The 15,390-nt window shown below is 42.3% G+C and overlaps 1 protein-coding gene across 4 annotated transcripts in view; it reads right to left on the bottom strand.

Moving 5' to 3' along the window:
• Ptn (pleiotrophin) overlaps window positions 1–15,390 on the bottom strand; it is an 81,851-nt gene that overhangs the window by 45,011 nt on the left and 21,450 nt on the right. The window contains exon 1 of one of the 4 annotated variants that reach the window (XM_017592475.3): window positions 12,745–12,874. The exons of 2 other annotated variants lie outside the window; for them this stretch is intronic. In XM_017592475.3, the coding sequence (XP_017447964.1) occupies window positions 12,745–12,787 (43 nt within the window). In that variant the 5' untranslated portion in view covers window positions 12,788–12,874. Of the gene's footprint in view, window positions 1–5,697; window positions 5,905–12,744; window positions 12,875–15,390 lie in introns of those variants that run through there. One more of the 4 variants, XM_063285568.1, reaches the window with a different exon arrangement.

Here is a 15,390-nt window from a genome sequence, read left to right on the forward strand (position 1 = left end):
AGGATCAGTAATATATCCAGGGATTCGGGGAAATGACAGGGCTCCAAGCCTAGCTAGGAGCACCCAAGCTAAGGCAGTAGAGCAGCCCTATCTCTTCTGCACACAGCCTCCTAGGTTCAAGTTCTAGGAAAGGTTTATGCTTCAGACACCTTAGAAGAAATTAGGGATGTCTAAACAGTGTCTCATTAAATTCTGAGAACAAGAAGGGGACTCCCTGGCCCTGAGGTTAATGAAAAGTTCTTGAGAGCTTTCCTGCACGTTTCCAATGGGGCTCTGTCACCTCCCTGTGAGGGCTCTCGGCCAGGGCACTGTTCAGCAGCTGTATGCACAGCCTCCATTCTTTAGGTCCATTCTGTGTGGCAGTCAATGCTCACTCTACATGCCTTTAAACTTTAACAAACCCTCTAACTGCACTCTTACTATTCGCTGCCAGTCACTGAGTTTCCGCTGTGATTTTCTTTGTTTTCTTTTTCTCTTGGGTGCAGTCAATGCTAAGTGTTTTGCTTGCATGCCTGTACTTCACCTAATCTTTATAAGAAGCCCATTAAGAGGTGAATGCTAAAGCTCACTCACAAACAGCGGAGCTAAGTGTTTAAGAGATCGTGTTCTTGTGGAAGGACTGTCAGAAACAGCACCAGAATTGACCACAGAAGTTACGCTGTGCTCCATCACACATAAGGTGCTGACAGGCAGTGTGCTGGGCAAAGGGGAGCATTCCTGAACTGGAGAGATGCATAATAACATGTATGCTGTGGTAGTCTGAAGACTTGAGTCACATGGGTAGAGGGGATAGGAGGGAGTAGAGGCAAGCTGATCCCTGGAACTTTCTGGCCAAGTCAGGCTAATGATCTCCAGGTGAAGTGAGAGGCTCTGTTAAAAATGAAAGTGGAGCACAACAAAGGATGTCAGTCATTTGTGTTCTCCAGGTGCATATACAAGTGCACACGTGTATAGGTGCATACATGCACAGGTACACACACACACACACACACACACACACTATTGCTGAAGAGACCAAACATAATGAGCAATTATGTCCAATGCAAAAACTGATATTTGTCAGTGTGGCCACGGCTGTGCCCTGTGTATAGACATCACCCCACCACATCTGCAACTTTTATCTTCAGTGGAGGATCTGCTCTGACCCTTGGTTTCCATGACTAGCCCTAGGGAGGAAAGGGTCATATTTCCCTCAAGGATGTCAAGGCAGGCTGAGAATTGTATGTGTGAAGACAACAGAACATACAGACAGCCTATGTGATGCCAAACACCGTGTGTAATGAAAACATTGATGTTGGATGTCCGCAAGAAGTACCAGTGTGGTCCTGTTCAGAGTGAGCTGGACTCTAGAGGTTCAATTCAGAGGAACAAGAAGGATGCTAAGAGATTTCTGGTCCTTTAAACTCAACAGAGATATGCTTTGCTTGACTTTGATTTAAACTTCATGTCATAATTAACAGACACATGTTGGTGTCTGATCTAGCAATGTGGAGATAGCCTCAAACCTCCTTACTCCTAGATGAACATATTAGAGGTAATTCAGGAAAATAATTATAAAGTTTCTACGTATGTGTGTATGTGTGTGGTGTGTGTGGTGTGGTGTGTGTTTATGTGCGCGTGTGTGTGTGTGTGTGTGTGTGTGTGTGTGTTCTAGTAGTTTGTTGTGTTATGGATTGCATTTTTAATATTTAAACCATTCATTGAAAAAAATGAATTCTAATGTTTTCATTGTTTTCTTCTGTTTTGGTTTTAGAGACAAATGGCCTCCCATTCACTACATATCCAAGTCTGGCCAAAAACCATTGATCCTTTTGTGCTGGGATCACATGTATGTACCATTACACCTAGCTTAAAAACCAGTTATGTTGCTGGTAAAATAAAGACCTCATGGACACAAAAGAGTTTATATATAAGTATTAGAAGTTATACTTTGTGGTTCACCATAGATAGCCATAAATTGTGCATGCTTTCATATTTGACCCCAATGATTCTGTGACACAAACAGGCTGATTTTTATTATTCCCGTTCTCGAGAGGTAAACTCTCATCCTCAAAGACCCTGAACGCCATCATGAAGCAGACACAGATAATGACGATCCATGTCCTCCAATTCTTAATTACCAGGTGGCTTGAATGTTGCCTATGTAGAAACACGGTATTTAACTGCTAGAAGGAGCGAAACATCTGTTGCTTTTCAAGTCAAAATGAACAGGTTTAACAGTCAGGTGTAATTCAGTTGGAGAAAAATACAGAAAGAAGGAGCAGAGGGAGGGAAGGAAGTCAGTCAGAAGTAGAGGCAGACAACTGAACTTGCTACTAACCTACACCTGCTGAGGCCTGCCTGGGCCAGCAGCACCATCCTGCCCAGCCTGGGTTAACACTTCTTATTTTATTTTATTATATTTTTTTTAACTTGAGTATTTCTTATTTACATTTCGAGTGTTATTCCCAAGGGAGCGTCCAACAATGTTGTTGCTGCTACTATAAGGACTCTTGGTTAAGTAGAATCCGATACCGTTCTCCAGTTTGTACTTAGCTGGTACCTTTATAATTGTAAGAGCCTCCCACTATAATGATCTCACCGTACTGTTTGGTGGAGTTTAGAATAAATAAGTTGTTATTTAATGGTGGCCTACACGTTTAGAAAATACCCAGAATAGCTCAGAAGTGAATCCACTCTGTTCTGCTTTCCCAGTTCTTCAAATAGACTCTGCAGTTTAGATCCTTCACAACACAATAACCATTGCCTGTATGGCGTCAGTGAGAAAATGCTTGATGGCCGTGCCTATTCACTGCATTGTGTTTATTGTAATGATGTCAATAAGGCAGTGTTTCTCCAGGCCAGCTGCACGGGGCATGGAAATGGCTATTGTTTCATAACGCCCACGCTGTAAGTGATTGTTCTACTAGAGTGGAATTTTGTTGTTTGTGGCTATGATTCTCCTAAATGCTTTGGACTTGGAGAATTTATTTGCAAGATCTATTCCCTCTTTGATTAGGATTTCTCTGTCCTGTGATCACAGGTGTTTGTTTTTAAATAACTCATATTCTGGTTAGCTAGTGTGGGGGTCCATGAAGGGAGAATTCTGCTTCCCGGGTAATTCTAATGAGCTACTTGACTTTAAAACAGCTAATTGGCGTATCATCCTTCTATTTCATCCTAGACTCAGGTGGGTCATTGAGTATTCAGGGAGGAACTAGATTGGGAATTTATTGTGAATATGAAAAATCTTTCTCCAAACAGTAGGAAGTCCCATGAAAATGCCTTGCAGTATCATCCTGGGCTGCACAAGCAACTACTTGGGTTTACCCTTAACTGTTACTTGAGTAACAATTTGTACTGGGAATATGTTTAAGGAACCAAATAGTTCCCTTCATTAGACAAAGTATCAAGATGCCTAGAAAAGGATTTTAAATGTATTCTGCTCATTATTGAACCTTTCTACATGGACAACACAGACCATTGTGCTAATGACAGAAAAAGAAGTAAAATGGAAGCCAGGCATTTAAAAAGTCTTTAGAAAAACTGTATTTTGATCTTACTACTAATTCATTTCTTGCCAAAATTATATTAAGACAGCACACACACACACACACACAGACACACACACACACACACACAAGACAAAAGCAAGAATGTTTCATTCTCTGGCTATTTTGATAAAAGTTCTTGCATTTTAACCAGGAGACACAAAACCAGGAGGCTTAAATGCAAATATATTATACCCTGGGGACAAGTGCCACTGAGTCTTACATAATTACTAACAAGTAACGTGACGAAGAATCTCACACAGCATAAACTCACAAGACAGCTTTAAGACTGAACAATAGTTGTCCATGTGTGATGCTTTAAATAAAGTTGTCTCTAAGATGGGAAAGCTTTATGGGATGGGATGAACAAAATATGCCAAATCCGGCCCTTGAGAAGATCTGTAGTGTTTCAAGCACAATACCTCCCATATAAAGTCACCATGGACCATCTGAAAACCACTACAGAGAGTGGGACCTGACCCCGGCGTTTGCGTTCCTCCCCTTCTCTCTGATCTTTTTCTCTTTTTCCCCTCCCTTCCTTTGTATTTTGCTTTCGGAGGGACAAGTATTTGCCCAGTTTCTTTGGGTTACAATATGTTATCCTTAGTGGAAATCAGAGGCTTGAATTCAAAAGGTGATCACTCTTGACCTTTGACCCTGGTGCCTCCCACCCCACAGTTCTGTTTCCATGGAAGTGAATAGGAAAGTGGAAAAATGGGAGCAGGCAGAGTCTATAGCTATTCACAGACCACCTCACCCCACCCCCCAAAGAGAGAGAGAAAGATGAATGAATCTCATTCATCAATAAGCAGGAGATGAAGAAGAATGGTCTATTGGCTGAAAAGCAAGCTCAGGGAGGGCGAAAAGAGAAGTCAGGGAAAGAGAGTCAGAGAAGTAAGGAGGTTAGTGAGCAGCGAACATTGCAAATTCTCAAAAGTGAAAACTCCCCGAGCCATGTCTCTGTAAGGAGAAGGCAGTTTCAAACAGGAAGGCGTGTGACTTGGCCCACTCTTCCTTTTACAAGAGCAAGGGGAAAAAAGCAATACATTTCAGAAACACTCTGAAGGTAAAGCCAGGGAACTGGCAGATACAGTAACAGAGAGTCAGGGCACGAACCTAAGAAAGTCCAATATTAGACGTCTACACATCCAAACACGAGTTACGGTAGCAAGAGCAATCTGACTGCCACCCAGCGTGGCTGAACATTTCAGTATGCCTTGAGCCAAACAATGATTGGACAAAAGTCACCTGAATCTGGCTGTCCAGATAGATGACCGGCTGTGCACAGGAACTCACAAATACACAAAGCATATCATTTCAGTTTAAGAGTATCTATATGGGGTAAAGACTCCAGCATGACATCAGCTCAAACTCAAATTTAGGTAAGTCCAATAATTATACACTTATGGCTATAGTTCTTCCACCACATGATATAAATATTCCCTAATGTATTCATTATGTATCTAAAAGCCTGGGTTTTGACTGTTTGTCTTGTTTAGCATATGATTGCCAGCTCTCAAGTCTTAAATACTCTAAGGAGTTTTTCTTCTGTGAGAGTCAGTGTAACCATCACAGGCTTCAGATAAAATATGCTGCAGCAAGAAGGTATTTTTACCACTTTTCAGTCTATTTCGCTTACACCAAAAAGACATCACTTACATCATGATGGGTGGAGAGGGACTAAGTCTGCAAAAGACATGTCCCCCTGCCTCCTCACTGACGTATTCCAGCCACATTCAAATAGAATTCTAAAATTATTTCACAGGAAATTTGGCAGTGGTCCTAACTGTCTGTTTGCACTTCCCTCTCCCCCTTCATCTCTCTTGACACTTTTCTGACTACATTTTCTAGAACTGTCAGATTCCAAGCCTAAGAATATACATGAAAGAGGCGGTGGGTTGTGATTGGAGGAGAAGAAAAATAAAGAGGCTGACAGTCAACTTTGCGAATTCACAAAAGCTGGACTCCAGTAGAGACCTGAATTCCCGGGGACACATATACTTACCTCCGTCAAGCCAGGGAAATTGAACACACAAAACATTACAAAATGGAACAGGGCCATGTGTGTAGGAGAACCCATGATAGAAGAAACCATCAGAGGCTCTGTCCATTGTCTCCCACTCAGGAAACTGAGATGAACATATAGCCAAGACTTGTGATTACTCACGGCCTGCACTGCTTCCTCTGCTCTTTCCTTCTGTTCTACAGATTCCCATGAAAAACATCAAAATGGGGACTCAAATGCACAGCCAAGAAGACTCAATTCCTTTTGGGCCTCTGCCAGATTCTCATTAGGTCCTGGACGTGTGAGTCAGTGCTGATTTCCATAGCTGATCTAGCCTAAATCTGCCCTTCCTGAAACACTAGGCTTTGTCCTTCCCTTGCAGCCTTTAAATGGGGATTTGGGTGAGAGCACTACCAGAGGCACCCTCAGTGCTCATTATTATGAAATTGATGGGCTCTAAGTCTTCTTCCCTGAAAGCTCTGACAGGGTGAGATTGTGCTGGATTTCAGAATCATCACTCCCCATGCTAAGACTGCTTAAGAATGAGAACTGGGGTTGGGAGGGAGGGTAGGATGCAAAATAAAGGCAGAGTGTTTTTCCTCAAATTCACCTCACTTTATGTGGGAGTGAGAGGCCATCCGTACTCAGGAAAGGCTAATTACATAAATCAGATGCCCTGGCTGAGTTTCCAGTCCTCTGGGAGCAACAAGAGCTAGGAATAAATGAGGTCTTCTAGGAAATGAAAGAGCCCCTTTGAAAACAATGCCAAAGTCAAGACAGCTTAGCTTCTCTTCTTTATTTTTTAATATAAGCAGGAAAATCTGCACCAAGGATAACAGAAGTAGCTGACCTTTTGTCTTTCAGGGGATTTGGAAATGCATACACCATTTATTTACCTCCTCCTTAGTGTCCGCCTAAGCATTTCTTGCTCCACGACTCCTAGATTGTTCAGACATCTTAATACATCCTCAAAAGGAAATCTGGCTTATGGTTTCAGAAACCGTATTACTGGATGGAATGTCCCAACAGTAAGCAGTTATTTTTGTAGCCAGGGCTGGACATGATGGGGGAAAGTCACAAAATTGAGAAGTGAGAAGATGCACTTCTCAATTTGGCCAGTCTCGGGTATGATGTCTTCGATGGGGATCTTGCTTTCTGGAACCTTAAATTCCTCACATGAAAACATAGGTTTGACAAACGCTAGTAATGAAAGCCTGTAATAACTGATTCTAGTTTTCCCATACATGCCACGAGCAGTCAGCCCACAGATGACAACCTGAAATTCAGTCTAAGAATCAATGGCACATAAGTCAGCAATTTTGAGTGTCAGACTTCAATGTGAACTTTGATAGAGTTTCATGTTTTAAATACCTTCCTTGTGGGGAGTCTCAGTCCCTGTGCGGGTTCATTCCTTATCTTATCCCTTCCCCTTGGCATGCCTCATACTGAATGCTTCAGGGTAGAGCTTCTGAGCCATTTAATTCCTCAAATTTAAATTTCTTTGGGGAACTGGAAAGGCCTTTATTCATAATGCAGCAGTAAATACATCATTAGCTAGATTCTCAAGCTAGGTGCCTGCCTCACTGAGCACTTCTGTGTTTACATAAATAACAAAACAAACAGAGAAAACCTTTCTGAGAAAGCCTCGATGGAAAGTTGACTTAATTACCCTGATAATATATTTTTTATCAAGTTTTCTTCCTCTCCCTCACATTTCTGACTAGAAGCAACAAAATAAAATTCATTACTGCCTGATTTAGAACCCACGTTAAGTACACTTGACGTAGGTGGCCCAGTGTGGTGTGTTCTGTGTGTAACATGGCTTGTCACTCTTCAGATACTCTTCATGGTACACATGGATATATGCCCCACACACAGCAACATTGCCCAATAAAAAGAGGCCAAAGACACTGTGGAACAGCGGAGCCAGGGATGGAACATGTTCATGAACTTCTCTCCCCAGTCCTATGCATTTAACCCGGCTAGTCTATGCAGATTACTGTGAATTAGGGTGGAAGACTGTTGCTGTGTGCTTGATGGGGAAGCAACTTCACCTAACTGTGGAATATAAAGTCCCTAGGATTATACAGTCTTTCCCCTTATATCCCAAGGAGGGTCGAAGGGTATATCCCAAGGAGGGTCGCAGGGTCTTTACTTTGGGACCCAACCATGCCTTTGTAATTTTTCTCCCTCTGACCTGCTTTTCCTACAGCCTATAAAAATCTTATCTTGTCCACCAGGAGGAAGAGCGAGCTCTCACTGAGCCAGTTCATTGTTTATTGTCATGGATTTTATGCCCCGAGTCCTCATAACTTTGGAAGCTCCAAAATTTATTACTATTTAAAAGTCATGAATTTCATTCTCATTTGGCAATAACCACTCTCTTCTCAAGGTTATATTATCTTTTCCCCTAGCTGCTCAAGAAAAGTGAGAGAAACTGCTGACAAATAGAAAGAAGAAAACTCTGCACAGACCCAACCTTGCTATTTCACATTAATGTGTCATAGAATCACCGAATGTGCAAACCGAAACACATATGCATCATGTATGCATCCTACTGGTAGTGAGAACTTTCTCAAATCACCTGACCTAGACCCACCAAAACACCATGAAGGACTGATCATCTGCTTCATCTCTTTTTCATGATGGCTTGGGCCAGGCTGCTGCCAGGAGCTGGGATTTGAAGATCGGTAAGCCAAAGTTAAAAAGAAAAGGGAAAAACAAAAGAAATTATAGGCAGAGCATGATTGGGTTGAGCTGGTCAGAATTAGCATCTACTACACTAAGGAAAGGTAAATATGAGGCCTTCTGTGGCAAACCCGTGGTAACCAAGCACGGGATGACTCAGGTTCATTTCTCATCTGTGAGAGTCAGCACAATGACTCTCAGTAAGTGTCCTGATACATAAACAATGTCCTAAAGACCATAGGACGGAATACCCAAGAAGACTTAATCCATTCACGGCTCTAAATGTACTGCCTCATCCTGACATCGATATTTTGACACCTGACTGGCTCAGATGAGGCGCATGTTAACACTGTTGGGCTAGGAAGCTCCCTTACCATTTCCATTAAAAAGCCACACAAAGCTGGGACTGACTGGGAGAGGACGAAAGAAGAATGGAGTCAAAAATAGACACTGAAATGGAGCCAGGAGCAGGGAACAAAATGAAGATGTTCTACAGTTTCTCACATCCTAGAGGTCTGGAATGCCCGGGGATACTGCTTTATGTCATTATCACAGAAAGGGGGATCTTGTTTTAAAATAGCACTGCTGCCGAGGGAGAAAAGCTTCAATGGTCTTATTCAGTGCAAGATCCTACACGCTACAGAATGGACCTGTCAGGCAAGACCAGAAAGGTTTGTCCACTGGAGGAATAGCAATACAGTGGTTATGCAGGTAAACAACTGTTTTCTGATAAGATAACAGGCAGTAAGAGGAAGGATCTACAAACCCTTCCAGGTAACCAATATGGGAAATACTAACTTTAGAACTAAGATATTGTCTCTTTGGTGGTCAACAGTTTGAATCATTCCCCAATGAAAATAGATGTAAATTACAGTGTGTAGCCAAGTAACTCTGTGCCCCTGTGTTCTGGGAGTCTCCAAAGCACATGTGGCTTGGAGTTTTGTTTGAAGGTTCCTCACTTGCTTTTCTTTCTAGGACAATGAGCAAGGCTTAAAGATAAGGGTAAGCAAATGGGAAACTTACCACCACCACGCAGAGGGGGAGAGGCTCAAAGGATTCTGACTGTGTCCATGTTTTTCCCAGGTGGCTTAGGCATCCCTCTGCCTCCTTTGCCTGGCGCTGGATTAAGTTGCTGGCCAAGCTTCTTTATCTCAAATACAGTTTAAATACCAACCTTTTGGAACTTTGTTACTGTATATTTTTTATCATTTCTCCCACCACTCCCACCCACATAGTTAATAAAAAATAGAAGCTATGAATCATTGGATTCAGTTTTAACATCCAGTCTAAGTGAAGACCAAAAAAAAAAGTCAAGCAGAAGGCTAGAAACTTCTACTTTCATTTAATAAAGAAAAAGATAAATCTTGATTTTTACAATAGTTATTTTCTAGTTTATAAAAACTTACTGTAAGACAGATGTATAAAATACATGGATTGGATAGAGAAAGAATTAGCCTTTAAAACTAAAGCTTTTTACCTTTTAACCTCTTACATGAGATTGCTGTAGAAATAATTTTGCAGTGGTACTTAATATGCTGTGTACCATAGAAATTCTTTGAGATGCTTCACTGCTGTACTTAGGAAAAAACCACTTTTTAAACTCCATTTGATTCCCACTACCTCACCCATCTTGTAGATACCAGGCCATCTTGGCAGCTATCAATCCCAACCTGTCTCCAAAAAACTCTTGGACTTCCACTTGGCTAAGCCAACCCCAGTGCGATGGTTACTATTGACTGCCAATTTGTTAGGATCTAAAAAATTACCCCCAAAAATCAAGTTGCTGGACATGCCTTTGATAAATTATCTAGTCCACTGAACTGTAGAGACCCAGAATAAATGTGACCACAAAATTCCATAAAAAGGAAAAAGTGAGCTAAGCAGACTGTGACCAGGCATCTCAAGCTCCGGCAGCCATGACAGGCGGGCCCATCATGGCAAACTGCACCCTGGAACTGTGAGCTACAATCCCTTTGGGGGGGGGGTTGTACTCCAACAGAGCCTGGCAGTGGCCACTCAGCCATTCCAACTCTCTTCCAGGCAGAAGCAGATGTAAAAAGAGGCAAGAAAAGAAAACAACAAAAAACAAATTGCAATGACTGTATTTCCCAGACTATCTGGGAGGTGATCATGGAGACAAGCTCCAGTCAGTTGTCCTTGTAAGACTTGGAGAACCCAGTACTGAGGGGACAAAGGCAGTTGATAGGAGCTGAGGCACACCCAACTGGTCTGTAGATAGCAGTTCTGTCCATGGCCTTGTCACTCACTCTGAGAAACATTCCTTCCGGGGCCTGACAAAATGCCAATCTACTGAAGCCAGCAGCTGCGTGTGTATCTTCCTGAAGGGAGGCTTTCTGGCCGTGGCACATGTAGTTCTTCCTGTACGGCCCAGCTCTTCGTTGCATTCTCTTTGAGTTTCCCCAGATATCCAGGCTAGAATACATTTCTTCAGCTCTACCAATGATTCTAGGAACTATTCCATCCCCCTACTCTATCACTCAAGGATGCACTATCTATCGAGGACTTTTCTGTATGCAGCTTTTAAAAGTTAGTCTGTTCTCACATTTTCCCTTATAAAACTCTGCTATCAACCAAATTTCTCCTCATTGCCAAGGGTGAAAGAAACATCAGTTCTTATCCACGTTAAAAATATTGATCATTGCTACGACAAGGTTTTCTCCATCTCCAACAAAGTTGTAAGATCTGATTGCTACAGATGGAGTGTTTGTTGGGGCAAAAGCTTTGTTTAGTCTCCCTGGGACCCAAGGGGAACCTACACTCTCCTGAGATATAACCTCGGTGTAGTCACCTTGGGCTGTGCCTGAGCCCCTCTTTGTACTCAGCCTCTTTCAGTTGGTGTCTGAATTGTGAGCAGAAGCCTAAGAAACACGTTTGGGTAGCAGGAGAGAAATTATCGCTTATTTTAGCTGTTACGTTATTTTTGTCTGGCGTGTTATTCCAGTCTATTGTCGAGCTGCCGGGTGATGAGCAAGATGGAGGCATCTCATTAGAAAAGAAGAAATAAAATATCTACGAAGCTCAGCTTTAAGCCACGAATCATAACCAAAATGTTTAGGAGACCACATAATACCCTAAATGACACAAGCCCAAGACCAGCTCTCCTGGAGCAGGCTGTGCATTAAGTATTCTGTTAACTAAGGCAGATTCGGCAATAGCATGGCTCATTACTGCTTTCTGCGTGTATTATGGTCCTTTTTCATAGGCCCTGGGGCAGCGGGCAGAGGTGAACAAGAGCCTCCAGTGCCATGTATACATTCAATAGAGTGTATACATGAATAAAATACTCATACCGCAATTCAAGGTACACATGGTCAAGTAAAAAGAGCTGTAAGAATTCCATCTGTCTTGGGATATTGAATAGGCTTAAAATCCAAAGCAAAATACCTGTAGGGTATAGTGTATCTATTTCCTATTTGAAAGTTATTATCTCAAGTCCAAATCCATCCTATATATGATGCTACTTTGCAATTTCTCAGTGGTAGCACTGGCGATGTTTATTGTGTATACTACTGAAAACTTTGCACATTGCTTTTTATAATGTATGCTCATCCTCTGCTAGAATGATAAGATTTATTTCTTGGCTGGTACTAATCAAACAGTTGCTAGCAACGGATCGGGAGTTAGACCCCCAGAGAGGGGAGTTAGTGAAAGGTTCTGCTGTTCTTTTGACTTGAAAACAGAGAGAAGGACCATTTGCCAGTAGAAAAGAGAATGCCAACAATTATGCAAGGAGATGACATCACCATCAAACAGATGCACACCTGTGGGTATCTGTGATTCCCAGCCTAAGGAAGAGCATGTCTTGATAGCAGGTGTCCTTAGCCGTTTGGGGCAATGATGGTTATTAGGTCAATGGAACCCTTACAGGCAAGAGTGATAAGCCCAAGCTAATTCCTCTCAAGCCACAGAAGAAAAGCAAGAGACTCACCATAGAGGACTCTCCATCATTTTGTAACTTCAGGCTAAGAATATGGACATTTAAATGCAATGCTTAGGGGTGTGTGTGTGTGTGTGTGTGTGTGTGTGTGTGTGTGTGTGTGTGTATGTGTGTGTGTTGCTCAGAAGGACAAGTACTGTGTGGTCTTTCTCATATCTAGAGGCACACGAGCCTCTGTGTTATACCTGTGTGTTGGATACATAAATATATGGGTAGAGGCCAGTGTCAGATGTCTTCTTCCACCTGATTATTTTTGAGACACTGTCTGGAGCTTTGTCATTTCAGCTGGACTGCCTTGGCAGGCCAGCAAGTTTCAGGGATCCTCCTGTCTCCACGTCATACTGCTGGGATCATAGCAATGGCTTTTATACTTAGGAGCTGGTCTTTCAAACTCAGGTCCCCATGCTTGCAGAGCGGACACTTAACCCACACAGCCCAAACCTCCAGCTTCACACAGCATTTTCACTGCAGCCAAACTGCCCAAGCTTTGAATGGAACTAAGAAGGGAACCAGAGCCCTCCTGGGGAGCCCTGCCTTACAGACTGGGCCCCTTAAAGAATTACCTTTCCTGCAGATTAGCCAGCTGCCAGATCTGGTAAATGTCATAAATCTCCAAGAACAGGGCTGCACTCATGAGAAACTCCAGGTGTTTGACCATCTAGGGTGCTGAAATATGCAAGGCCAGCCCTGCTAGTGCCAAATGGGTCACAGCCACCCCTCTGTGCTTGAGTTTCCCAGGCTCTTTAGTGGAACTGCTCACAATTAGCTGCTTTGTCTGTCCCCAAGCCAAGCCTCTCTGTTGGATGTGGGGCTGCTCTCAGGTTGAGGGTTGGTCTCTCTCTTTTTCCCTCCACCCCCATTTCCACACATGTACAACAATCTTAATTGGAAGCACATTCATCACCTATAGCTGCTCTAAGGGCACAGATGAATACTCTAGGGCTGAGAGGTAGGATGAACGGACCTGGGGAAGCAGGAGAGAAAGCAATAGCTAGGTGTTCAACTCCGGCTCTGCTTCCCTCCTCTCCTAGCCTCCAGCCATTTGTCATTCTGTCTTTGTCTTTTGCTTTACCCAGTGAAGGAATCAAAATATAGTTGGTTGAGGTTTTTGGATTTTTTTCCCTATGTGCTCCCTGACTTAAAGTTGAACAACAAGACTTCTTAAATCTTCAGGTACTTTTAATTCCAAACCTCTTCTTTAAAAGTGTCTTAGCTGAGCAGTGGGTATGAGTATGTGGGTAGTCCGGTAATCCCCAGATATCAGATCATCTGCCCACATACCTAAGAACCCCTATTGGGGAAATCCTGGAGACCTAAAAACTTTACTTGCTTGCTTTTCATCTTAGAAACCACAAAATATGCCAGTCCCACATCAACACGGGCATTAACAGGTAGACAGCTCTTTTGTTTTTTCCCTTTGTGGATTTCACGGAACCTTCTTGAAACAAAATATTAATTAGATATAGTAAAGATAATTACATATGGAGCATTCAATACATTAACAAAGCAATCTCAAAGGGCACTATGATGCGAAGGAAATAACATTCTGAAAGGGTAAAATCCGCTGTGAAACTCTACAGTCTCAGAAGGCACGGAAGGCCACTGAGACGAATATAGACTTTGCATCTGATTAATTTGTGTGTGGTGTTATTTTTATTTGCAAAGGTTTTAAAGTAAAGTTTTCAAAACAACTTTTAAGAAATAAAATCTTTGCATTAAATAAATTACAACCTTTGAAGGAAGAAAATAAATGTAGTCTGACCCTGGTTACCACAGGACATGTGCACAAAGGCTGATAAGAAACAGTCGGTGTCCTGGAAACTCAGATGTTACAGGGGAAAGAGCATGTAAAGATATCCCTGAAGAGATTGGGCAGAAAGCCTGTGGTGGCAGAAGGCACATGGCTGAGGTGTAAGAAGATGACTCTGTGGTTAAGTAACCCACCCTTCCTTTACTCCCCATGGTAAGGCAGCAATTCCAGAAAGTTCCCAAAATAGGGAAGTCACATAGAATACTCCACTGTCTTCCGTGTAGTAGTTACCTCTGTGTCTCTAGATGCTGACATTTGGGAATCCATTGAGCTCATCATCGTATATAGTTTTAGGTCAACAAACTGAATTCCTTGGCTGTTCAGAGATGTAAATCATATATAGTGAGTGAGCAAGGACAAATGGTCACAGGCTTTTCTGGGTGGCGGGAACTTGCCCCTCCCCAGAGCTGTTGACTTTCATTTGGTAAGATGATGTTAGTGGCATGGAGTTCAGAGACAGATAACTTGAATTCAACTCTAGTCTTTGCTAATCACTGGCTGAAGATTTTGAGAAATGAGTCTAACTTACAAAAGCATGGAGCAAACAACAACAACACAACAACAACCAACAACAAACAACAAACAACCCCCCTTGCAGTCCTTGTAAAACAGAACAGTTAGGTTCTGAGTAAGATAAAGTGCATAAGAGCAGTTAATATGGTAACAAAGAGAGTTAAGCGCTCCCCCATGGCACCTACATTTCCTTGTTTGCTCTCTGGGTTTTGATGCCCTGCGTCATCCTTTTGATGTTCCTATGAACTTGCTCTTTCAGCCCTAACCACTATTTTTTCACTCAACAGTTTAACCCAATAATGGCTAAGCTCTCCCTTTCTTCTGACTTGATATCACAGACAACTACTTGAGTTCTGGAGCAATACAAATATTTCCTCTCTAGCTGTAGGTTGTGTATTTTTAAGACCTACAGTTTCCTTAATGCCCTTATGTGTTAATGTCCTCATCTCTGACATGCTGCCCAGTAATCTTCACACCTTTCTGAGTTCCTGTAAGGATTAACTGAATCAGTTAATATATGAATATATACTCACAAGATACGTGGAACATTGATCAGAGTTTCTGATCCAGATGTTCAATGTTACAAAAAGTTGGTCTTGACTCCCTTCCATCGGTTGTTAAGAATCTTAAGACTCCAAAGACAGCATTACTTAGATCTGTGGGGGGCAGCACTTACAACTTGACTTTAAATCAAAGTGTTTTGAAAAGCTAAAAGCAAACATTTCTGTCATTTTCCCAAGGTGTCTGTGCTCTCCTCTTTCTGCTCAGAGAGAGAGAGAGAGAGAGAGAGAGAGAGAGAGAGAGAGAGAGAGAGTTTTCCCTCTGGATATATAACAACTGTATTTTAAAAAAAATCCAGGATTTCTCCCCTATAGGATCTTGGGTT

This window comes from Rattus norvegicus, chromosome 4 (assembly GCF_036323735.1).
Source record: "Rattus norvegicus strain BN/NHsdMcwi chromosome 4, GRCr8, whole genome shotgun sequence".
Taxonomy (NCBI): Eukaryota; Metazoa; Chordata; class Mammalia; order Rodentia; family Muridae; genus Rattus; species Rattus norvegicus.